The sequence below is a fragment of the Rattus norvegicus genome, chromosome 12, assembly GCF_021556685.1.
Source record: "Rattus norvegicus strain SHRSP/BbbUtx chromosome 12, alternate assembly SHRSP_T2T, whole genome shotgun sequence".
NCBI classification, from domain to species: domain Eukaryota; kingdom Metazoa; phylum Chordata; class Mammalia; order Rodentia; family Muridae; genus Rattus; species Rattus norvegicus.
Genome location: NC_141545.1, coordinates 49,399,238 through 49,424,982, shown reverse-complemented (window position 1 = coordinate 49,424,982; position 25,745 = coordinate 49,399,238). Strand labels below are relative to the sequence as shown.

Sequence of the window (25,745 nt, the reverse complement as noted above, 5' to 3'; positions counted from 1 at the left end):
AACCCCTGGCGATCACATTGTGAAAATTCAAATATTATTCAAGGTATTTTAAAGTCAGGTGGGGGGGCGTGGCTCAGGAGATGAAGCAGCCACCGCTGTCATGCAAGCCCAGAGCCCACATGAAAACTACCCGGGTGTGGCTCCCTGTGGTCTCAGCAGAGACAGGGATTCCCAGGACAAGTAGGCTCGCCAGAGTGAGCAGGCTCTGGGTCTGGTGAGACACCGTGTGCCTAGAAGTAGAGTGGAAGGCTGGAGGCATAGCCCACAGCTGACTGTAACTCAATGGGCTCCTGCACACACACACACATGCACACACTCTCACACACAACTCTGCACAGACACACACACACACAACTCCACAAAGACACACACTCACACACACACAAAACTCCACACAGACACACACACTCACACATACACACACACACAACTCTGCACAGACACACACACACTTACACACACAACCCCACACAGATACACACACACACTCACACACACAGCTCCACACAGACACACACACTCACACACACACAACTCCACACAGACACACATATTCACACATACAACTCCATACAGACACACACACTCACACACACACAATTACACACATACACACACAACTCCACACAGACACGCACACTCACACACACAACTCTGCACAGACACACACACACACAACTCCACAAAGACACACACTCACACACACACAAAACTCCACACAGACACACACACTCACACATACTCACACACACAACTCTGCACAGACACACACACACTTACACACACAACCCCACATAGATAAGATACACACACACACTCACACACACACAGCTCCACACAGACACACACACTCACACAACTCTACACAGACACACACACACACAACTCCACACAGACACATACACTCTCACACACACAACTCCACACAGACATACACTCACACACACACACAACTCTGCACAGACACACACACTCACACACACACACAACCCCACACAGACACACACACACTCACACACACACAACTCCACACAGACACACATATTCACACATACAACTCCATACAGACACACACACTCACACACACAATTACACACATACACACACAACTCCACACAGACACGCACACTCACACACACTCACACACACTCACAGACATACACACAACTCTACACACACACAACTTCACACAGACACACACACTCACACACACACACAACTCCACACAGACACACACTCACACATGCTCACACACAACTCCACACAGACACACACAATTTAAAAAAGAAAGCAGAGTGTGATCTGTAGAAGATACCGTTAACCTCAGGCCTTAACATACATGTTCCCATGTTTCTGAGCACTAGTGCACACACGTGAATAGAGAGCACATATATATTTCATGCAAATACAATGCACATATATAACATATACGTATGTATGCTTTTAAAAAAACAATCATGTGAGTGCCAAGCCAGAGGTGGTGGCGCACGCCTTTAATCCCAGCACTCAGGAGGCAGAAGCAGGCAGATCTCCAAGTTCGAGGCCAGTCAGAGTGAGTTGATAATCTTTCTAGAGCCAGAGTCCCTGGACAGCTAGGGCTACACAGAGAAACCCTGCCTCCAAAAATAAACAAAAAGAGACCAAGAATTCTTGTGGAGGGGCCAGGTCTACAGATGGTCTTTCTAGAGGTGATTCCATCCCGATGTGGAAGGTCTGAACCAGTGTGGGCGAGACACTCAGAACAATTGTGGTTTCGCTTGTGGACCATGCTCTATGTGAACAAAGACCCAGTACGAGGCATCCCCTTTATTTACATGTCTGTGGATGTACTATGTATGTTGTGTGTGGGGGGGGGTGGAGTGGGTTAAAAAGATCAAATTGGCCACTGATGAAGTTTTAAAAAATAATAAAAAATAACACATATGTATGTATGTAGTATATATATATATATATATATATATATATATATATATGTATGTATGTATGGGGTGGGAGGGAGCGCCACAGCACGTGCATGGACACGGGAGGGCAATTGTGGGTTCTGTTCTCTTACTCTCACCGTGTGGGACCTGGAGACTGAACTCAGGCAAGCAAGCCCCCGGCCCCCACTCCCAAGCATACCCTGACGCCACAGTTTAGATGTCCGAGCTTCAGGGTACAGAACAGATGCACAGCCTCCTGCCCTCAGCAAGGTTCTGCTGTCTCACCAGACCCACCAGGAGGAGGGGGACACGAGCCTGGGCAAGGCCTCTGGCTGAGGGCAGCCTCCTCACCCTTTGGCAGGAAGCCTCCTTCGAGTACCTGCAGAATGAAGGGGAGCGGCTGCTGCTGGAAGCCATGGATGAGCTGGAGGTGGCGTTCAACAACACCAGCGTGCGCACTGACTGCAACCACATCTTCCTCAACTTCGTGCCCACGGTCATCATGGACCCACTCAAGGTTGTACTACTGTGGTGTGTTTTCCCATGGGTCTTCAGGCTGCATTGCTCTGAGGTGGTGGTCCCTGGTCCTCCAGGCCCGAGTTCTAGGATTGTCTCAGTTAGGGTTTTACTGCTGTGAACAGACACCGTGACCAAGGCAACTCCTATAAGGACAACATTTAATTGGGGCTTGTTTACAGGTTCAGAGGTTCAGTCCATTATCACAAAGGCAGGAACTTGGCAGTGTCCAGGCAGGCATGGTGCAGGAGGAACTGATAGTTCTACATCTTTGTCTGAAGGCTGCTAGTGGAAGACTGACTTCCAGGCAGCTAGAATGAGGGTCTTAAAGCCCATGCCCACAGTGACACACCCACTCCAACAAGGCCACACCTCCTTCAACAAGACCACACCTACTCCAACAAGGCCACACCTACTCCAACAAGGCCACACCCTCTAATAGTGTCATTCCCTCGGCTGAGTATATACAGACCATCAAAAGGATGAACAGGTGGTTAGCTGAGAGTCAGGGAAGAGACCTTCCAGTCAGTCCAGATGCTTGGGATCAGACAACGCGTGTATCTAGAATCCCTGGCAGAGTTTATGCCCCCTCTAGCTCCAGGCTCTGCTGGCACAGGGGAGACCATAAGGTCTGAGGCTGGGGCATTGTACACAAGCTGGCGCTGCAGTAGACCAACCTTAATTATGCTGCTCTGGAACCAGAGATGTCAGTATCTGTAGGACTCACAGGACCCATGGGGATGCCCTGGCCTAGTCCACCCAGTCCAGAAGAAAACTGTGACAGCCTGGGAGGCACAGAAAGATAGGGTGACACGTGAACAGGTTCTGTTACTGGTGACCCTGTCACTGAGGATGTAGCTCAGTGGCAGAGCACCTGCCTGGCATACCCAAGGCCCTGGGTCCCGTCCTCATCGGTGTTTCGCTGCTAATGGTCTGTGTCGGCTGCCGGGCTCCTCGCTTCCTGCAAACTTCACTGTCCCCTTGCCTGTGTGTGGGCTGGGCCGTGATGGTGCCGCACCTCTCCACAGATCGAGGAGTCGGTGCGTGCCATGGTCATGCGTTACGGCAGTCGGCTGTGGAAGCTCCGTGTGCTGCAGGCAGAAGTTAAGATCAACATCCGTCAGACGACCTCGGACTGCGCCGTCCCCATTCGCCTCTTCATCACCAACGAGTCCGGCTACTACCTGGACATCAGCCTCTACAAAGAAGTGACCGACTCCAGATCCGGAAACGTAAGGGCATGCTAGCCAGGGCATTGCCTCCTCTCGCCTCGCCTTGGATCATGGCAGTCTCCAGTAGATAGCTTCAGGGTGTGGTGGGTTTGGTATTTTTCTGTCTGTCCTCCTAGGCAGATCCCCATGTCAGGGTCCATCCTGTGGCCCCGTTGCCGGTGGGAAGTGGAGTATGTGGCAGTTCCCAGGCAGAGCTCACTGCCACTGGTCCGCTAAAGAAAAGTGCTTCCCCCAAACACCAGAAACGAGTTTTGTAAATGAACCCCAGACTATTTCACATGTACATACGTGGTGTGCCTGCATATGTGTACACGTGTGCTTCTTAAGTTTGAAATTATGAGACTCAAAAGTCTTCAGTTGCAAGGTAGCACAGAACAAAATATTGGATGAGGTCTACCCCTGACCCAACTTCTCCCTAAGACAAGATTCAGTTGACCGAGAGTGCTACCTGAACTGTAAAGTGACACGGGTGTCTGGCCAATTGCTGGGATAGACCCCACACGGGTCCCCATGGTTCCTGTCTGCATTTCTTGGGGGTGGGCTCTGTCTCCTACAGGCCCATCCTGCTCCGGTTGCCACGTGGCAAAGGGTGTAAGGTCTGCACCGTGGACCTGCCACTCCACTGAACTTTCATTGTGAGGACTCAGGTTGAGGTGGGACTCAAACCCAGGTCCCCCACTAGAGCAACTAGTGGGGTCACCTCTCCAGCCCCCTCCCTTTTTCTTCCTTTCCGTCCAGATCATGTTTCATTCCTTCGGCAACAAACAAGGGAGCCTGCACGGGATGCTGATCAACACGCCCTACGTCACCAAGGATCTGCTCCAAGCCAAGCGATTCCAGGCGCAGTCCCTGGGGACCACCTATGTGTACGACTTCCCAGAGATGTTCAGGCAGGTAAGTCCTGCGGGCTCGGATGTGAACAGCCATCGAGGGGCCCTTCCCCCTCCTCCCACGGGAACCCATCCTTTGTCCTGAGTTGTTTCTGAGACCCGTTCCAGATGAGTTCTTCCCGGGAAGAACCAAGTCATGCAGGAATGACTGACCTCATGGTACTTTCTCCCCAGATAAACCAAACTTCATCTTGTTCGGTGATGTGCGACGGAAGCTAGGATACAAAGGGAATCGGGTGGGGGGAAGAAAAGCACCATTTCAAGCTTCTGGCTTGCGTGTGTGTGTGTGTGTGTGTGTGTGTGTGTGTGTACACGCATGTGTGCGTGTGCACATGTGCGCACATGTGTGCATGTGTCTGTATGGACCAGAGGTCAACATCAGCTATTTCCTTTGTTCTCCATCCTGTTTTTTGAGACAGAGTCTCTCTGTTAACCTGGAGGTTGCCAGTTTGACCAGAGTAGCCTGTCTGCAAGCCCCAGGGTTTCCCCAGGCTCCATCTCCTCAGCTCTGTGGGATTGAACCCTGGTCCTCAGGCTTTGAGGACCCCAATTTGCTCCCTATGCCTTGACCTCCGGCCCCTACTTCTGATCTGTTTGCTTGTTTGTATGTTAACTGCTGCTTGCCTAGGCCCCATTCAGAGGCCAGGCCGACCCCGGAGAGGAAGCGGTACGTGTGTGTGTGTGTGTGTGTGTGTGTGTGTGTGTGTGTGTGTGTTATACATTTTATGTTAAGGCAATTATTCTCTGGAGAATCAAGGTCACAAAGAAAGGAATCTGTGACAAAAATGTCACAGGGAAAAAAGAATGAGCCATCTCCCCAGGGACACATTCTGGTTAGTCCCAGTGTGTTCCGATGCAGGAGATTGATACTTGTGCAGATGATACTGGCTGTGAGGAATCTCAGCCCTACCCTTAGACAATGTCTGGGAGCCAGGTGCAGTGGCAACTACCTGTAGTCTCAGCTGTTTGAAAGGCTGAGGCAGGGGCATCACTCGATAGGAGTTGGAGGCCTGCCCGTGTAGTGAGACTCCGTCTCAGAAGAAAATAATATTGGGTTTTTCTGACTATTCATTTAGAACAGCGGTTCTCAGTCTGGGGTCTGAACAACCCCTTCACAGGGGTCGAATGTCAGGTATCCTGCGTATCAGATATTTACATTATGATTCATAGCAGTAACAAAATTACAGTTAAGCAGTAGCCACAAAAATAATTTTATGGTTGGGAGTCAATCACAGCCTGAGGAACTGTGTTCAAGGTTTGCTGTTGGAGTTAGAAATCTCGGCTTGCGTCCAGACAGAACACACCAAACCAACATGGTTCCACGTGGAAAGATTTAATGAGAGAAGATGAGGAGAAGAGGAGAAGAGTAGAGGCCGGCCATAAGCATGTGGAGGGAAGGGGGGGATGGGGAGAGAAGGGACAAAGGGGAAGAGGGCAAGAGCAAGAGAATGAGGAGGGGACAAGCAGCCCTTATATAGTGTCAGGCAAACCTGGCTGTTGCCAGGTAACTGTGGGGGTGGAGCTTAGAGAGAATGCCAACAGTCTCAGCCTTAGAAAGGTTTGGGTAACCCCTGGTTTAGAGCATGTAGAAAGGCAGAGATAAAGGAGATCCAGTATCACCCATCTATGACATGCCAGCCAGACCCAGCATCTGACTCCTCTGGCACACAGGCACATACGTGGGGACACAGGGCTGTCTCCGTTCTTCATGTGCACGTGTGCATGCCGAGTTTATTTGCACACGTTGTGTGAATTCGGGTGCCAGCCTAGCCCAGAGGGTGTTGGAGCCCTTGAAACTGGAGTTATGGGGAGTTGCAAGGTGCCTAACGTGGGTCCTGGGGCCTCTGGAAGAACCATAAGTCTCTCTTATTGAGCTCTTCTGGTACCGAGCTGAGTCAGTACTTAGAAAAATGTGCCCTGGCTGGGGAAGTTGCTCGATAGGTAGCAGGCTTGTCACATGGGCGTGACGGCCCAGTTCAGATCTCCACGGCACCGACCTTAAAAAAGCCAGGCAGGTAGTGTTCACATGTAATCCTGAGCTCTTGGAGGCAGAGGCAGGGGGCAGTCAGAGAGAGACAGAGAGAGAGAGAGAGAGAGAGAGAGAGAGAGAGAGAGAGAGAGAGAGAGTGGGAGGGGGGAGGGGAGGGGAGGGGAGAGGAGAGGAGAGGAGAGGAGAGGAGAGGAGAGGAGAGGAGAGGAGAAGAGACCCTGTCTGTCTGTCTGTCTCAAAAGGGAAGGGGACAGGGAATGTGATTGAAGACCCGGTGCTCTAATCAATTACCTCCAACCGAGGAAGGCAGTACTTCTCTACCCATGACTCCAAGCTTTTCCTCTCCCCCTCCCCCAGGCTCTCTTTAAATTGTGGGGCTCCCCAGAGAAGTACCCCAAAGATATCCTGACATACACAGAGCTGGTGTTGGACTCCCAGGGCCAGCTGGTGGAGATGAACCGGCTTCCTGGTTGTAACGAGGTAGGAGGTGGGCGTGAGGCAGGGACCCGGCAGGGCCCAACTGGGGTCAGCTCACTTCAGATGTCACCGGGAAGAACCAAAGGTGTTTTGCTTAGCCCTCATCTTGTTCCCAGGTGGGCATGGTGGTTTTCAAAATGAGGTTCAAGACCCCGGAGTATCCAGAAGGCCGGGACACTATCGTCATCGGCAACGACATTACCTTCCAAATCGGCTCTTTCGGCATAGGAGAGGACTTCCTGTATCTACGGGCATCGGAGATGGCCCGGACAGAGGGCATCCCCCAAATCTATCTGGCAGCCAACAGCGGGGCCCGTATGGGCCTGTCCGAGGAGATCAAGCAGATATTCCAAGTGGCATGGGTGGACCCTGAGGATCCCTACAAAGTACGTCAGAAGTGCAGGTGGCGGCGTGATGCTTCCCTGCACAGAGCATCCCTAACCTAGAAGCCTCTCATCTGAAATGCTTGAGTGTCAGTATATCCCAAACAGAAAGTCCCACCTGACCCCATCTGCTGAGACTCAGTCAGAGCATGGGTACCCAAAGAGACTGTGTGGGAGGCAACATGGATAAATGTTGAGTTTAGACTTTGTACCTCACTCCTGGGATATCCCGTTATACACAAATATGCCAGTCTAAAAGAAAAATATTCAAAATCTAAACCCCTTCTGACCCCACTCGGGTAAAAGACACAGACCCCGCGTCACGTCAGCAGGGTGTCAAGGTTCCCGAGAGACTGTGGGAAAGGGTACAGATGTACAACTCAGGTTCACAGAGCCAGGCACAGTGCCACATGCATGTCCAAGCACTCGGGAGGCTGAGGCAGGAGGATGGAGTTGAAGGTTGCCTGGCCATGTAGTGAGACCTGTCTCAAAACAAAAGCAAAACCAAGAAACAAAATGCTGTGGGGTATGGTGGTTAGCAGGAACCCCTTAGGGGCATGACAACGAGAAACTTGTAGGTATGCAGGTGACATTTGCCAGCTTCTAAATCTACCTCCTGTGCCCAGAATGCAAAGTGAGTAATGTCCCACACCCAGGCCTTAGATCATGTATGTGTGCATGTATGAGGGTGCCCGTGTGTGTGTGTGTGTGTGTGTGTGTGTGTGTGCGCACACACATGTATGCATGTGTGTATGTGCCCATGCATGTGTGAGGGCATACGTGTGTGCATATGTGAGGGTGCACTGTGTTTATGTGTGTGTGCACATGAGGGTGCACGTGTGTCCTCATGCGCTCTCTGTGTGTGTACGTGTGTATACATGTAGGTAGAGGTCATAGGACAACCTCGGGCATCGTTCCTTGGGTGTCCTTCAACCTTCTGTTTGAGACAGGTCCTCCTCAGCTTGGGATCCGTCAAGGCTTCTAGGCCAGCCAGCAAGTAAGCTTCCAGGGGCCCGTCCTCTCCACCCCTGTCTCCTGTCGCTGTAAACACACAGCCCTGACGTGAGATAGTGGGACAATCGCTCTCACACAGAACATGGTCTCCAGACAGTGACCCTGTTTCCCTAAAGGAAACAAAAAATAATACCTTGAGAGTCGAAAATTAATTTCCTATTTTTGTTAAAAAAATATAGATCTTTATTCCATTCTTAGTCTAAGCATCTGAAATCCAAAATGCTGTGTAATCTGAAACCTTTTGGGCACTAATCTCATCCCTAATATAGCAATTTTCCCCACACCTGATCTTATGGGATGGGTCACAGTAAAAACACAGAATCATGACAGTATGTTATAGGGTTACATATAGGCTACATATAGGCTATCTCTGGGTTGTATATTATATAGGTTATGCCCCAGCCCAGCAGTTCTCAACCTGTGGGTCACATCCACTGGAAAACACACATTTCTGACTGTCTTAGGGACCCTCAACCACAAATTTATTTTTGTTGCTACTTCACACCTGTAACTTTGCTACTGAGCCACCCCTCAGTTCTCAAAGTCAGACATATATGTGTCCCGACGGTCATGACCCACGGGTTGAGAGCGGCTGCTGTACCGGGTAGGCGTCTACAGCACATGATTGAGCCCCATCTCACAGTTATCTCATTAAGTAGAAGCAGCTATTCTGAAAGTCAGATTTACATCCGAAGCACTTCATGTGGGCTGTCCAACCTGCACACGCAGACACACGCGTGCACACGTGAACACACACATTGCCTACACAGTACATAACCAGACAGGGCATGAGGCTGTGTGTGAGGAAGAGAGAAGCTCAGGGTAGCCCTGTGATGGTTGGCTTGTGTTGTGAGCCTGAGGTGTGCGGCCGCACAGCTGATGCTGCCCACAGCCGCCCTGGATGGCGTTGACACCTTGGAACATCTGGTGGCTGTGGAGTCCACAGAGCGGGATCCGCGGCTCACTGAAGTGCGTTTTTAAGGGATTTAGATACCTGTACCTGACGCCCCAAGACTACACCCAGATCAGCTCCCAGAACTCCGTGCACTGCAAACACATCGAGGACGAAGGCGAGTCCAGGTAATCGCTGTGTGGATGCTGACTTCTCCTTCTTTCCCTTCCTGGCGTAGTCTCAGTTCATCTCAGCTGCCCGTAGGGGGCGCTTCCACATGCAGTGCTAAAAACGTAACCACTTGGGACAATTTCCTGGTTACCACCAAGTGATTCAGTTCTCCCTCCCTCCTCTTTTTCTCTGTTGAGCCTTGTATGTGCTAGGCAGGTGCTGCACACCTGCAGTGATGTATCCTGTACTCAGAATAGCAGCTCATGCAGGGAAAGAGTCAGTTTTACAGGTTCACTTCTTCCCTCCCTCCCTCCTTCCTTTGTTCCATCCCTCCCTTCTTCCCTCCCTCCCTCCTTTCCTCCTTCCTTTCTTTCCTCCCCTCACTTCTTTCCTCCCTCTCTCCCCTCCTTCCCCCCTTCCCTCCTTCCCCTCCTTCCTTCTCCCTTCCTTCCTACCCTCCCCTCCCTCCTTCTCTTTCTTTCCCCTCCCTCATTACTCCCCTCCCCTCTTTCCTCCCTTATCTCCCTCCCTCCCCTTTTTCCTTCTCTCCTCCCTCCCTCCCTTCTCTCCCCCCTCCTTACTTCCTTCCCTCCCCTCATTCCTTCCTTCCCTCCCTCCTCTTCCCCTGCTCCCCCCCATCTATCTTTTTGTCTCTGCTTCTCTTTCACTCTGTGTCTTTCTTGTGTAGCCCTGCCTATCCTAAAACTCATGCCATAGACCAGGCTGGCCTCAGACTCAGAGATCCACCTGCCTCTGCCTCCAGAGTTCCAGGACTAAAGTTGTGCACCACCACACCCAGCAAAAGGTTCACATCTTGTGGCCCAATTATCCAAACAGAGTGTTCACTGGGGGGGGGGGGGTCTGTGCTTTGAGAATGTCACAAATTCTCAGCTGCGTTCCCCAGTGTAATTGAACAAAGGGGAATCACAAAACCAGGACTCTCTGGGTGACTTTTCGGAATGTAAATGACCTGTGAAGCATTTTTTTTTTCTTTTTCTTTTTTTTTTCGGAGCTGGGGACCGAACCCAGGGCCTTGTGCTTGCTAGGCAAGCGCTCTACCGCTGAGCCAAATCCCCAACCCCCCCCCCTTGAAGCATTTTTAAATCCACAGTGAAACGAGTTGGGAAACTCAGTTAAATGCAGCCAGCAAAACCTTCTCCTATAGACTCACAAATGCTAACATTTGTGACTTTCTAACAGGAGCTGACTCACCCCTTGGAATGATGAATCACGGCTGATCGGCTGATCAGTTGTGAACTAAGGTCATTCTCTCCACAGAGCAAAGGCTAAGCTAATTTCCCATGGGATGTGGGATAGGGTGTATCTTACGAATGTCTAGTAGGGAACGGTCATTGTCTACATCTACCTTTTGGAAGCATAGTACCCAGGGTCCTGAGCCCCATCTTCACTTTGCCTCTGACCGTTTTGGGTCCCAGTGTTTGTCTTTGCTCGCCCCCCCTCCCCCACCAACCCCCTTCCCCTGCCCCATTCCACCATTCCCCTCCCCCACCCCGTTCTCCCCTTCCCCTCCCCCACCCTGTTCTCCCCTTCCCCTCCCCCACCCCCTCTCCCCTTTCCCTTCCCCTCCCCCACCCCGTTCTCCCCTTCCCCTCTCCCACCCCTTCTCCCATTTCCCTTCCCCTCCCCCATCCCTTCTCCCCTTTCCCTTCCCCTCTCCCACCCTTTCCCCCCATTTCTCTCCCTCTCCCCCTCCCCTACCTCCTAGACCTGTGGGAAATGTACACTCCCTGTTGTCTTTGCTTTGAGAGGAGCCTGACTTCAGTCATGTTTGAACCCTGCAGGTATGTCATCGTTGATGTCATCGGGAAGGACAGCAGCCTGGGTGTGGAGAACCTGCGGGGCTCGGGCATGATTGCAGGAGAGGCTTCTCTGGCTTACGAAAAAAATGTCACCATCAGCATGGTGAGCGCCTTCCGGTCTCCTCCTTCCTTTGCTTCCCTGTTGTGTGAGTGTGCGCATGCCTGTGTACACAGGAGTGCACGACCATGTAGCGGTCAGAGGACAACATCAGGCAGCTTCTTCCGTTGCCTTGCACCTGATTTTGGGGGGACAGAGGGTCTCGCTGAGGCTAGAGCTTGCCGATATGGTTATAGCTGGCCAGTGAGCCCCAGAGCCTCTGCTTCCCGGCACTGGGGTTACAGCCAAGCACTGCCGTGTTGCCTGAGTTCTACATGGCCGTTGAGAATCTAAACTCATATCTCAATGGTTCTCTGGCAGAACTTCCTGGCTGAGCCATCCCCCAGGCTCACCCTTTCTCTTTTGAGACTTGGTCCTGCTAAATAACTCAGGCTGGCCTCGAACTCAGGATCCTTGCTGCCTCAGCTTCTTGAGTGCTGGGACCAGCCACCCCTGGCCTTCCTCTTTTGGGCGTAACTGCAGTTTGTCCAGACAGCAACCCCTGAAACTGTAACTTCACAGAGCCCAGTTCCGTCTCAGTTTTAACAGCTGTCCGAAGTCTGTGTCTCTGGTTTGCCGAGGAAGAGGCAGGAGAATCACTTTGAGTCAACCTGGTCTATGCTGCAAGTTCTAAGCCAGCCAAGACCCTGTGGTTTCCAGACCCTGTCTCAAAAGCAAGTACAAAATTAAATTTAAAAACAGATGTCCAGCAAGATGGTATGTTCGACAAAGGTGGCTGCCACCAAGTCTCATAACCTGGTCCCATGTGTGAAACCCACGTGACAGAAGGAGAGAGCGGACTCTCTCCAGTTGCCCTCTGACCTCCGTGTGTATGTTGCAACAAGCACATTCGTACATACATACATACATACATACATTACACATACATTAACATGATCGATGTAAATGTCATAAGTAAAGGAATAAAGGTGTCAAATGTTGGACAGCGTTATGTGACTTTAGGATGGGCAGGCCACCCCATCCCCATGGGCACCCCGTACTCACACACTGCCCCGGGGACCGGTCACAGCTCATTAGCCAAACCAGGAAGGTGAGGCGAGCTGGGCACGGTAGTCTATACCTGCAATCCCAGCATTTGGGAAGCTGAGGGGATGGGGGGGATGATCTAGCCTGGGCTACAGAGCAAAACCCCGTTTCAAAAACCAAACAGAAACCCAGGAGACCATGGCCCAGTGGTGTTGACTTGGCGCAGGCCTTCCTCACTCACGTATCCGCGGTTCTTACATATTCTTGAGGCCGTTGCCGGTTAGGTCAGCACCAGCAGGGGCCGGAGCATGCCTTTGGCTTCCTAATACTCTTTCTTCTTGACTGACCCCCTCCTTTTCAGATACAAACCACGTGGTTTACTTCCTGTGACTATGACAAAGGGACAGGATGCACTCAGTTTATAAAGAGAAAAGGTTAATTTGGACTTAGGGTTTCATAGGGGCCTCTTGTGGGGATGTAAGGCAGATGTGGTTTGCTCAGCGAGGGCCAGGCAGCCAGGGGCGGAGGAAGCTGCTGGGCTCTCATGGTTCTCCTGGTGACCGTCCTCTCATCTCCTAGGGACCCTCACAGGGCCCACCTCTTAGAGTCTCTACTACATCTAATGGGGCCTCTGAGGAGCGTTTAATGTGCAGATAATAGCAGAAGCCGAGTTGGAGCCGGTGCCAGAAGGAAACGAGATTCTAGCCAGCTGTGGTACACACCTGTAATCCCAACAGCTGGGAGGCCGAGGCAGAGGCAGGAGGATCTCTTTTAGAGAGTTCCACCAGCTATGGCTGCACAGTGAGATGCCCCTCTGTGTGTGTGTGTGTCTCCACAGGTGACCTGCCGCGCCATCGGAATCGGGGCTTACCTGGTGAGGCTGGGCCAGCGGGTGATCCAGGTGGAAAACTCCCACATCATCCTCACGGGAGCCGGTGCTCTCAACAAGGTGCTGCAGGCGAGGCCAGAGGAGGGGTGGTGTGGGGAACTGGTCTCGTCTCGCTTGGCAGCTGTCTTAGCTGGTGTTCCACTGCCATGAGGAGACACCATAATCATGGCAACTCATAAAAGAAACCATTTAATTGGGGCTGGCTTACAGGTTCAGAGGTTCAGTCCTTTATTGTCATGGCGGGAAAACAGGGTGGCACACGGATGGAAGTGTTAGTTGAGAGCTCGGCATCAGGAAACAGAGACAGTAGGCTTGGCTTGAGTGTCTGACACCTCAAAGCTGACCCCTAGTGACCAACTTCTTCCAACAAGGCCACACCTCCCACAAGGCCCCACCTCCCACAAGGCCACACCTCCCACAAGGCCGCACCTCCCACAAGGCCACACCTCCCACAAGGCCGCACCTCCCACAAGGCCGCACCTCCCACAAGGCCGCACCTCCCATAAGGCCCCACCTCCCATAAGGCCCCACCTCCCACAAGGCCACACCTCCCACAAGGCCCCACCTCCCACAAGGCCACACCTCCCACAAGGCCCCACCTCCCACAAGGCCACACCTCCCACAAGGCCGCACCTCCCACAAGGCCGCACCTCCCACAAGGCCGCACCTCCCACAAGGCCGCACCTCCCATAAGGCCCCACCTCCCACAAGGCCACACCTCCCACAAGGCCACACCTCCAATACGGCCAATACAGCCATTTTCTTTCAAACCACCACAGCCTCGCCACTGTGGATTCCAGAGTTGAGCCCTATTTTTTTCAGTTTGCAGATTCCCGATCCCCTGGTGACCCGTCCTCCTAGAATGTACTCTCCAGCTTACATTAAAAACGTTATTAAAACACCATCACACTTTACAGGAAACCGAGAAAAGCCTCCTAAGCGATTTTGCATCTCCTCTGCTTTGGGGGTAGAACGTTTGTGTTCTGGCCCGCCTGCAGTCAGTTCCCCTTGAGCTTAAAGTTCTGTCACCTGCTTGTTTTGCTACCTGCAGGATTTTCCTGCAGGATTTTTGACGTGGCTGTAGACTCACCGTGTTTAATGTCCACTCAGAGCCCACTGAGACGCCCCATGGGTGGTTCTTGCAGTGGCACCTGGGTAGACCCATTACAGACTGAAGCCAGAACCCTTTAGTTGCCTAGATCTCAGGTTCCCAAATTAGATTGCATTTTAGAATTGTCTAGAGTTCTTAAAGACAAAGAGACCACCAGTGTCTGTCACTCCCCCTGAGGACCCGGAAGGGATCGGTTTGGGTATAACCTGCTTGGCACGTGTTTCAGAAGCTTCCAGGTCATTCTGACAGGCAGCCAGAGCAAGATGGGGTGGCTTTGCTAACTGTGCTGTGTCGAAGCAGGTCCTGGGAAGAGAGGTCTACACATCCAACAACCAACTGGGCGGTGTGCAGATCATGCACACCAACGGGGTCTCCCACGTCACGGTGCCAGATGACTTCGAGGGGGTCTGCACCATTCTGGAATGGCTGTCATATATACCAAAGGTGCAGTATTCCCTGGCGGCCTGAAGCCTGGGCAGGGGTAGGCTCACGGTGGTAGGGGGGACCTGGCTTCTTCCACCCTCCCTCTCTGATACCTAGCAGCCTTGTCCTTTGCTATTGAGCAGGCTCTGAAGTGTTGCAAGGACATAAGGGCGTAAGGATGCTGTCTGCTGATCCTCTGAAAAGGGTGATGTTGGACAACAGTGAGCCTCAGATCTCACAGTCAGCCTTCACCCGTTCCTGACTTCCTGTTCAGGAACAGTTGTCCTTGGGCAGCCTCCCCATCTTTCTGAAGTGTGTTACCATGGTGATGAAGGGGCGTGATGCCCAGGGCCTCTCCAAAGGCTCCCCTGGACTATACTGATTAGTTATCAATAGTCTGCACAGGGCTGCTCTAACTAGTCGTGACCAGGTAGGCATTTGGGCCTCAGTTTTTTCAGTTGTCGCCTGGAGAAGGAGTGGCTCCCAGACTCTGTCTGAACTCAACACACTCAGGTCTCTCTTGAGTCTCAGAGGAACACAGACAGTCGTAGCCTGTCATTTCCTAGCCGGAGCATCGGCTTGGAAGCCCCAGTGAGAGGCACCGCTGCTCAACTAGGGCACAGAGGGGAAGCACTTAGATGCCACAGGGACCCACCAGGACCAACCTGGACCGCTCCGGCCTTCTTTTCTAGGACAATCAAAGCCCAGTCCCCATCATCACTCCTTCTGACCCCATCGACAGGGAAATTGAATTCACCCCAACCAAAGCTCCCTATGACCCCAGGTGGCTGCTTGCAGGGAGGCCTCACCCAAGTAAGTCTCAAAGCGTTGACAGGAGGGCGGGGGACCCCAGACTTGGAGTTCTTTCCTGGGTCTACCGCAGAGGGCTGATTTGATGGAAGTGTTTACACATTTCCCAGCAGGGGGTGGGTGTCTGTGAGCTCAGGTGTGGAGGGAGACTGGACTCTGTGCTTTTCCTGGGACACAGACCAATACTGGTTGGAAACAGCTCAGTATCTGGAGCCAAGGGTTAGAGGTCAGGGCTTGCCAAGTCTTTCCTCCCTAAAGTACTCAGTGACTTCACCTCCCTCCTCCTCCTGCCTCTTTCCCCACCTGGCTAGACATCACAATGGGAGACTGGCTTCTTACACACACACACACACACACACACACGCGCGCATCAAACCTCTGCTGTGTCCTGTCAGCTTTTATGGGAATGGCAGCCATTCACCCCAACCCTGATCCCTACCCCCAGCCATGAATGAAGCACAGCTATTAGAGTGGTGGCCATTTTCATCCCCCCCCTTCCTGCCCCACCAATCAGTGACTGCAGTACAGATGTCACCAGTATGTCTCTCTGGGACATGGGGAGACCTGCTCCTCCTCAGGGATACTGAGCTGTAGCCAGTGGGCCAGAATAAGGTTCCAGGGTCGGTGGTCCCTTCCTGGAATCTTGCCTTGTGGGAAGAAGGCATTTTCTAACCCTCTGGGGAGGGGCAGTCTGGGGCTGTGTTTGGGACATCAGCGTGTCTGGCATTATGGGAGCAGCTGGAGTTGGCATACCCTCAGAAACGAATTCCTGCCTTGATGTAGCTTTTGCAATCATGGTTTTGTTGGAGGGTTATTTTTGGTGTAAAGGTTTAGACTCTGTGTGGTCTTCAGGAGAAGGGAATAGCAGGCCTGTTATAAGGTCAAGGTCTCAGCAGTAGACCCTGCCCTGAGTATACCCCTCCCCAGGCCTCAGCCAGGGTTTCCATTCCTCTGCCCACAGCTCTGAAGGGGACCTGGCAGAGTGGATTCTTCGACCATGGCAGTTTCAAGGAAATCATGGCACCCTGGGCCCAGACCGTGGTGACTGGACGAGCAAGGTAACTCGGCAGGGGTGGGCTAAACACATCTGCTCACCAGGCACGGGGGCTCTCAGCGCTAGGCCAGGGCTGCCAGGGCCCGTTCTTGGTCCTTAGATTTTTCTGAATGTGAAAGGCACACGTAGGGAATGGGGAGATAGTTAAAAAGCCACAGTGTTTGCTGTGCCAGCAGGAGGACCCGAGTCCAGATCCCTGGCACCCACATGAAAAGCTGGGTGCTGCAGCATATTCTCAGCGTCGCTCTGGCCAGCCACTCCAGGTGGAGAGCTCCAGGTTATGACAGACCCTGTATCATAATATGAGGAAGAGAATAACAGAGGAAGACAGCCATCAATGAACTCTACGTGCAGGTACACACATGTGCACACATACATGGACTCTCACAGGTATGCACACGCATGCGCATGCATGCACATTCATGTGTGCACACTTGCCCACACACTCCTACATGCCATACATACATGTACACGTGAACACATACACATGCACATGCACGTATACACATATACACATACACAGGTACACAATGCATGTCCACATATGTGCATACTACATATTCACACGTGAGTACACATATGCACATATGTGCACACCTGCCCACACATGCCTACATGCCACACACATGTACACATGTACACACATGCCCACATACATGTGTACATGCATGCATGCACATGTATGCATGCACTCACAATGTGTGCATATACACCACACACAGACTCCAAAACTAAAGTAAAAATAAAAACTCGAGCTGAACAAAGATGACACCAATACACATATGTCAACCTAGACAGGGAAAAGTCCATGACTGCTAACTACCTCAGCCCTACACGGAGAACACCAGGCAAGCTGGGAGCAGGAGAGGCCTGAGGACAGACAGCTCCTGTGGGTCTGGCACCTTCTGCCTGTTCTCACCCTAGCAGGGAGCTCTGCATGCTTCTTAGCAACTCGGTGCTGCCCCTTCCTCTGCCTTACAGCTAGCTCACTCCATGTGCAGCCCTTGTCTGTACCTGGACACGCCTGGCAGCAGACTGGGTAGACCCTGAGGCCCTGAGGCCCTGCAGGCAGCCCAACGCTGAGCCTGTGTTTTTCTTGCAGGCTGGGGGGCATCCCTGTAGGGGTGATTGCCGTGGAGACTCGGTCTGTGGAGGTGGCTGTCCCTGCTGACCCTGCCAACTTGGATTCTGAGGCCAAGGTAAGGGGCCAGGAGCCGTGACCACTACGACCACTGCAGACAGGAGTAGATCCTTTCATCCAGTTCAGAGGAGCTTCAGAGAGCAGAGGCTTCAAGTAGGGATTGGTCTGGGGGCTCTGCCTGTCTCCCTACCGTATCTCCATGGGATACATAATATTCCAATATTCCAGGCTTCTTCCCAGGGTGGTGAAGGTCCCCAGTCCCAGGGCTGGAGAGATGGTTCAGTGGTTAAGAGCACTGATTGCTCTTCCAGAGGTCTTGAGTTCAAATCCCAGCAACCACATGGTGGCTCACAACCATCTATAGTGGGATCCAACGCCCTCTCCCGATGTGTCTGAGGAGGACAGCAACAGTGTACTCACATACATGAAATAAATAATTCTAAAGAAAAAAAAATGGAAAAGGAGAAAGGTGCCCAGTCCCACCTCCGCTCTGTTCCTGCTCCCAGAAGCTGCAATGAGGCGTCAACTCTGTGTTGTGAGGCTAAGCCTGAGAATAGGGGACCCGTTGATGTCCTAAGGGTAGTGCCAAGCTTTGGGTCTCTAGGGAGCCCTGGCTCTGGTACATATCCTAGTAAGGGTTACTATTGTGATAAAACACCATGACGAAAGCAACTTGGAGAGGAAAGGTATTCAGCTTACACTTCCACATCACTATTCATCACGGGAGGAAGTCAGGGCAGGAACCTGGAGGCAGGCAGGAGCTGATGCAGAGACCATGGAGGGGTGCTGCTTACTGGCTTGCTCCCCATGGCTTGCCCCCCATGGCTTGCCCAGCCTGCTTTCTTATAGAACCCAGGACCACCAGCCTAGAGGATGGCTCCACCCACACTGGGCGGGGCCCTCCCCCATGAGTCACCAAGAAAATGCCCTACAGCCCCATCTCTTGGTGGCATTTTCTCAGTTGAGGTTCCCGCCTCTCTGACCGCCCTAGCTTGTGTCAAGTTGACATAAAATGGTACAGGACAAAGCCGTGATCACTGGCCCTGTTGTCCCCACGTCCCAGGGTCAGTGTGTGACCTAAGTGACTTTGTGCACAGATCATCCAGCAGGCAGGCCAGGTGTGGTTCCCGGACTCTGCCTTCAAGACGGCTCAGGTCATCAGGGACTTCAACCAGGAGCATCTGCCTCTCATGATCTTTGCCAACTGGAGAGGCTTCTCGGGTGGCATGAAAGGTGAGTCAGCCCTTTCATGCGTGTCACTCCGCTGTCACCTCAGCAGTGTCTCTCGACAGCCACAGCCGATGGTCAAGTAACTGCTTGGTTTATAGATGAGGTGGTGACCTCATGTGAAGGGCGGGGCAGGTGGGAGAGAGGCTTATCTGGGTGACCCCTCTGCATCCCCAAACCCCTCCTCTGTGCGTGGAGAGAGAACCGCAGTGAGGGTCCCATGCACTGATCCCACACTGCTGTCACAGTATTGCAGTGTCACCACATAGGAGGTGCGTGTGTGGTGGGGGGACTTGGAGGGATCTCTCATAAGGCAGAGCAGAGGGACCTTTGCTCTCTGGGCTGTGTGTACCAGATAGGTGGATGAGCTTGGCCATCTCAGAAGATGGCCATCCCGTGCTTGAGTTCACAGATGGAGACACAGCCCACGTAGGAGAACAGCCTACCCAAGGTCACACGGGCACTGAGGAAGGGAGCCAGCCCCGGATCAGCCCCCAGTTCTCCTTGAGTCCCTCAGGAGCCCAGGGCTGAGAAGGCTGTAGGCTTTGTGGGTGCGTCCCGGGGCCTGAGTCCCCTAAGCAGGCCTTGCTTTGTAGACATGTACGAGCAGATGCTGAAGTTTGGCGCCTACATCGTGGACAGTCTCCGTCTGTTCAAGCAGCCAGTTCTCATCTATATCCCTCCTGGTGCCGAACTCCGAGGGGGCGCCTGGGTTGTCCTCGACTCCAGCATCAACCCCCTGTGCATAGAGATGTACGCAGACAAAGAGAGCAGGTGAGTGTGTCACCTAGGTGTCTGCAGAGTTAGCTAGGGCCCCAGAGGACAGCACCCAGAGAAGGATAGGAAGCTGGACGTGCGGTGTGCACTAACCTTGGCCCTGATGGTAGCGGGCATCGATAGGCAAATCCCTGGAGCTTGCTGGCCAGTCGGTGTAGCCAATCAGTGAGCTCCAGTTTCAGTGAGAGACTCTGCCTCAAAAAGTAAGGTGGACTCCCGACATTGACCCATATGATCTTTACAGGTATGCACACACAGATAGATACAAACACACACACACACACACACACACACACACACACACACACACAGAGTCATAGAGAGCTGGGGGCTGGGGGCCTAAGGTGTCTGTGCTCAGCCCCTCCCCACTCCTCTGTCCAGGGGGGGTGTCCTGGAGCCCGAGGGCACTGTGGAGATTAAGTTCCGGAAGAAAGATTTGGTGAAGACCATAAGGAGGATTGACCCAGTGTGCAAGAAACTCCTGGGGCAGCTGGGTAAGTGAGTCGCACAGGTGCCACCCCAGGTCACCAAAGGCACCCATCCTTCTGCCTATGTCCAACCGTGAAACCCCAAAACCAGTCCACATTTGCAATATGCTCCTTACACCCGAAACCCGCACCATTGGCCGGGAAGTATCTCAGGTGGCGGGGATTTGGGAGTGTTTCCGTTTGTTCTCCGTGAGATGGTTTGGCCGAGGGGCTCAGAGGTAAACATGAAGTTAATTTTCAGAGCCGTGTTCTGACCATATCCCATCTTCGGGGCTATCTGTGCTCAGAGCTTCAGGCTCCGGAGCATTTGAAGTGAGGGGTGTTCATCCTGTGATCCTGTAGTCAGCATTCTGCAACATATGCAGAGCGTGAGATGGCAGAGTCCTGTGGGGCCCGCGGGGAGGACCAGAACATGGTGGTGACAATGGCCCTTTAGGATCCCCAGCCAGAGAGAAACAACTGTATGGATTTTATTTGACAAGTGCTTTGCTTCCCTTCTTTGTGTTATTCTCCGGATGTTGGTGTGGCAGTGATGTCTGTAATTGTGACGACCACGCGTTTGTCACAGTGTGTAACATCGGGAGGTCCAGGGCCTCTGGGATTTGGGTTTGCACCTTTGTAACTTGGGTTTGTACAGAATTGGCACTATGTCAGAAAGCATCTCTTACAAGGTTCCTTTCCTTTTTATTATATTTAGTGTGTGTGTGTGTGTGTGTGTGTGTGTGTATCTTTTGTGTGTATATGTCAGTGCCTTGCTCTCCCTCTGTGTCTCTGTGTATCTCTCTGTGTGTTTCTGTGTGTGTGTCTGTCTGTCTGTCTGTGTCTCTCTGTGTATGTCTGTGTTTCTGTCTGTGTGTGCTGTGGGTGTATGTCTCTATGTGTGTCTGTCTCTGTGTGTGTGTGTGTGTGTGTGTGTGTGTGTGCCACAGCATATGTGTGGATATCAGGACAATTTGCAGGAGTCCATTCTCTCTTCCCACCACGTGGGTCCCGGGAATCAAACTCAGGTCATCAGGCTTGGCAGCAGGCACCCTTTCTCACTGAGCCCTCTCGCGCCCTGGGCCCTTATTAGGATTCTAAGTGTGGACCTCCTTGTTAAACAGTGTTGTCTTCATTACTACCCATCCTGCCCTAGCAGAACTGTGGCATGAACTAACATATCCCGCTGTATTTATTATCTTATTTATTATCTGTCTGAAGACAAGAGCTGATGCTATGCTGAAACCTGGAGTGAGGCTGAGTTTCACCCAGATGCTGTCTTAGGGCTGTGAGTACATTTCCAAGATGCCGGGCAACTTGATTTAGGAGCAGCATTGGCTTTGCAGCCTGGACTCTCACAGGTCAGGCCACTAGTTTCGTGGCTTTTGAAAAGCAAAAACAAGAAAATCCACCCCGGGCCGGAGAGATGGCTTGGAGGTTAAGAGCACTGACTGCTCTTCCAGAGGTCCTGAGTTCAAATCCCAGCAGCCACATGGTGGCTCACAACCATCTGTAATGGGATCTGATGCTCTCTTCTGGTGTGTCTGAGGACAGCAAAGTGTACTTATATACATGAAATAAATAAATCTTTAAAAAAAAAAAGAAAGAAAATCTACCGCAGCCCCACATGGCCACCCCTCACAGCCCCTGAAGTCCTGAATTGCTATCTGTCTGCTCACCTGCAGGGACAGCCCAGCTCCCTGACAAGGACCGGAAAGAGCTGGAGAGCCAGCTGAAGGCCCGGGAGGACCTGCTGCTCCCCATCTACCACCAGGTGGCAGTGCAGTTCGCCGACCTGCATGACACGCCGGGCCACATGCTGGAGAAGGGAATCATTTCTGTAAGGGTCCCCCACCGGGACACAGAGGACCACATAGGGGTGTGGGATGGAGCCCATCGAGGGCTCTGAAAGCTGTCTGGACGGCTCAGCAGGAGCAGCAGCCTCTGTCTTTACCTCGGGGAGGCCTGGGCTTTGGAAAGGATAGAGTCACTTAAGTGTGTGCAAATGGTTGTTCGGTTTGCACCTTTGATGAGGCTTAAAGCCTTGTTTGTGCTGACAGTGGCCCATGACCTGCTCCTAAGAGGGCATCCTGTGCCCACTGGCCCATGCCCGTTTTTCTTGTGGGAACTAGCCTGAGGTTGAGTTTTGTGAAGGCAACAGTAAATGTAGACTCCAGTTTGGCTCAGAGGACATTCTCAGCCTATTGCCCAGCACCATGGGGTCCTGCAGAGCCCGGCTCTGTGTTGCCCTAGATAGGAGCATGACCCCCTACACTGGACATCCCTGCTTCTAGGATAAGGTGGGTAGGAGCCAGGTAGCCATTTTGGGGCATGGCCAAGGCCTTGGCCATGCCCTGCGTCCCCCAGCCCCTCCGTGGATGCTCAGATGGCCATGTCCACAGGATGTGCTGGAGTGGAAGACCACACGTACCTACTTCTACTGGAGGCTGCGCCGGCTGCTGCTGGAGGCACAGGTGAAGCAGGAGATTCTGCGAGCCAGCCCTGAGCTGAGCCATGAGCACACGCAGTCCATGCTGCGACGCTGGTTTGTGGAGACCGAGGGCGCCGTCAAGGTGGGCCTGAGAGGGGAGAGGGGAGCTGCGGCATGCAGGCGCTTGGGGGCCCAGGGGTGCTGCCCCCCCCCCCGCAGCAGCATGTCCACCTGAGGTAGACTGTATCTATCGATCCCCAGGCCTACCTGTGGGACAGCAACCAGGTGGTAGTCCAGTGGCTGGAACAGCACTGGTCAGCCAGGGACAACCTGCGTTCCACTATCCGAGAGAACATCAATTATCTGAAGCGGGACTCTGTCCTCAAGACCATCCAAAGGTGAGTGACTGTGCCCGTGGCCAGCCTCTGGCTCACTGGCCGGCCACAGTGCTCTGGGATCAGGCCCAGCCTCGAGTGTGAGGTAACAACCCAGGGGGTTCATACCCCAGCAACAGAGCTGCGGCCGGCCCGTGTGAGAGCAGAGCTGGGTCTAGGTGGGGACTTGTATCCTGGCTAGCACCTGGCTGATTAGGACCCTACCACACACCCAGGGTCTAAGGGTACTGGCTACTTCCCTCCCAGTCTTTCCATAGCTTCCAAGGAGGTGGCTCACGGGACAATTGGGAGCCTGCCTGGGGTATAAAACTGGGGCTCAGGGGTGTGTCACACCTAAGATCATACCACACAACCAGCGACTAGAAAGGGCTATGCTACCCTGAGGGATGTCATAATCCCGTGAACCTGCAGGACTGTCCACCCCCCGCCCTCCCACCCCGTTTCCTGTATGAGCATAGCAAGAGGAAGGCAGAGCTCTGGGCCCTGGTCCACTCGAGAGCATCCCGGTGCCCTAGACAAGGACTCCTGGAAACACTGAACTGGATGGCAAGAGTGGCCCACCTGACTCTCTCCTTCCCTGTAGCCTAGTTCAAGAACACCCAGAGGCGACCATGGACTGTGTGGCATACCTGAGCCAGCACCTCACGCCCGCTGAGCAGATGCAGGTGGTTCAGCTGCTGTCTACCACGGAGAGCCCAGCTTCCCACTGAGCAACCCTGGCCATCCCCAGGACCCTGGACGGTGGGAATGGCCGCGCAGCAGGCCTTCGCAGTACGCCAGGACTAATTTTGGGAAAACTGGAGCTACACTCCAAGTGTAGCTGTGGTTCCTGACCAGTGTCTTCCTAGAGAAAAGGCTCCCATGTTCCTACTAGGTGGGCACAGCCTCTCCTCACCTGGGGACTTCAGGGTTTGTCCCAGTGAATAACTGGCTGCCTCTCTGAGGCAAACTGAATGGGGCATCCTATGTTCCGTGTTTTGTTTGTTTGTTTGTTTGTTTGTTTGTTTGGCTTGGGATGGGGATCGTGTCTCGGCGCTCCCTGTCTGATCAGAAGACACATGTGGTTCGCACTCAGTCCCTGGTTAAGCCAAAGAAAATGCCAGATGAGACCCGAGAAAACGTCTTTTTGTAATGAGGCTTATTAGACTTCTAGGCATCCAAGCAGGGGCAAAAATGATTCCCTCTTTTTCTTTTCTCAAGAGAATAAAATGACATTTTGTTCTTCAAGTGGCCCCAGTAGGGCAGGACAGCCATCTTATGGACAGGCTATCTCCAGAGGTACAGGGGGAATGGATAGGAGGCTTGGATACGCCATGGCTGGCAGAGACCAACTGCCTCGGACTCCGGGGCTCTGTAAGCCCTTTCTTCCCAAGTGGAGCCAGCACTGGCCTTCACTCCATGCCTCCTGCAGACTGGCCACCCTCATGGTACCATGAGTGCCCTACTGCCTGAGCTCGGAGCTGCCCCGCCCCCGCCCCTCCCAGGACCACTTCCTCACTTTGTGCCTTGATACCACGGCTCCTCTGGGCCAGTGACCCAGGACTGTGCTGCGAACACCCAGGATCTGCTCACAGACTTCCCCAGCACTCGCAGGTTCCGCCGCATGAGGGCCTCGAATGAGACATTGTTCTGTGCCATGACCCGGGCTGGGGAATCCATCTGCGCTCCTCCTTCTGGGCAGTGTGTCTGAAGACACCAAGCGTCACTTCAGGCTGAGGTCCCAGATACTCAGGGAATCATCTGCAAACCAGGCTGAAACGGAAATGTCCCGCCATCAGCCAAGGACAGCCCTGGTGGCTGAGGGGGCCTGGGGCGAGTGGAGAAAAGTTGCTGTTCTGGGGGATGAAGAGTTCTGGGCAAGGTCCTTTTGCTGTGGAGGACAGCCTAGACTGTCGCTCGCTGCTGCCCTGACCACTTGGGTGCGCCGAAGAGGCTACCGGGAGATCTGCAAAATAAACTATTTTTTTGAAGGACGTTCTCTGGCCTTGATTTACTCTGCAGACCAGAAGAGCCTGCCCAGTTGGCGGAGGGGGTAGACGGTTCTCAGCTCCCCTCAGAATCTCCCTCTTTCAAACACTGGAGGGAGGCCCAGGCAGCTTTCGCTCCAGTCCCCTTCTCTTTCCATCACCAGGGTGGCATGATCTCAGAGAGGTCAAGACACTTGCCCCCAGTCACACAGGATGGGATGGAAGGCATCCAGTCTATTTGACTGTCAAATCCAGAACCTTCCTTCTGTGACAGAGGTGTAGTATGCCCGGGCTGGTGATATACACTTGGGAATTGGCTGTCCCTGCACAGGAACTTTGTCCCCTCGTCCCCTCCCACCACTGAGCCGTTCATAGGGACTGCCCAGTTTCGACTGTCAAATATCAACTACTACTTTTATTCTGACCTCGAGCGTCTTCCCCAGCCAATCAGAGTTGTGCTGGGCAAAGAGAAGCTGCCCCACAGAGCAGGGTCCCACGAGGAAGCAGGGAGAGGCCCAGGCCTATTGGTAATCTTTGGATGCCTGAATCAAGCCAGGCCTAAAGCCAGAGGGCCTGTCGGGATCCTGTTCATATTGTTCGCTTTTAAAAATGCCTTCCCTTGTTCAAGGAGGAGCCACAGCCTCATCCTCCGATGGCTCAGC

The 25,745-nt window shown here is 53.0% G+C and overlaps 1 protein-coding gene across 14 annotated transcripts in view; it reads left to right on the top strand.

Annotated features, from left to right (window-relative positions):
- The window catches only part of Acacb (acetyl-CoA carboxylase beta), a 110,527-nt gene extending 85,437 nt beyond the window's left edge, over positions 1–25,090 (top strand). For 13 of the 14 annotated variants that reach the window (XM_087577588.1, XM_087577587.1, XM_087577584.1 and 10 more), the window contains 19 exons: positions 2,284–2,439; positions 3,467–3,670; positions 4,409–4,564; positions 6,908–7,030; positions 7,144–7,413; positions 9,407–9,504; positions 11,290–11,410; positions 13,230–13,340; positions 14,692–14,835; positions 15,507–15,627; positions 16,586–16,682; positions 17,781–17,877; positions 18,917–19,052; positions 19,643–19,820; positions 20,205–20,317; positions 21,976–22,130; positions 22,693–22,863; positions 22,983–23,119; positions 23,700–25,089. In XM_087577588.1, the coding sequence (XP_087433714.1) occupies positions 2,284–2,439; positions 3,467–3,670; positions 4,409–4,564; positions 6,908–7,030; positions 7,144–7,413; positions 9,407–9,504; positions 11,290–11,410; positions 13,230–13,340; positions 14,692–14,835; positions 15,507–15,627; positions 16,586–16,682; positions 17,781–17,877; positions 18,917–19,052; positions 19,643–19,820; positions 20,205–20,317; positions 21,976–22,130; positions 22,693–22,863; positions 22,983–23,119; positions 23,700–23,826 (2,715 nt within the window). In that variant the 3' untranslated portion in view covers positions 23,827–25,089. 14 annotated transcript variants of the gene reach the window in all.
- The last annotated feature ends 655 nt before the right edge of the window (positions 25,091–25,745 follow it).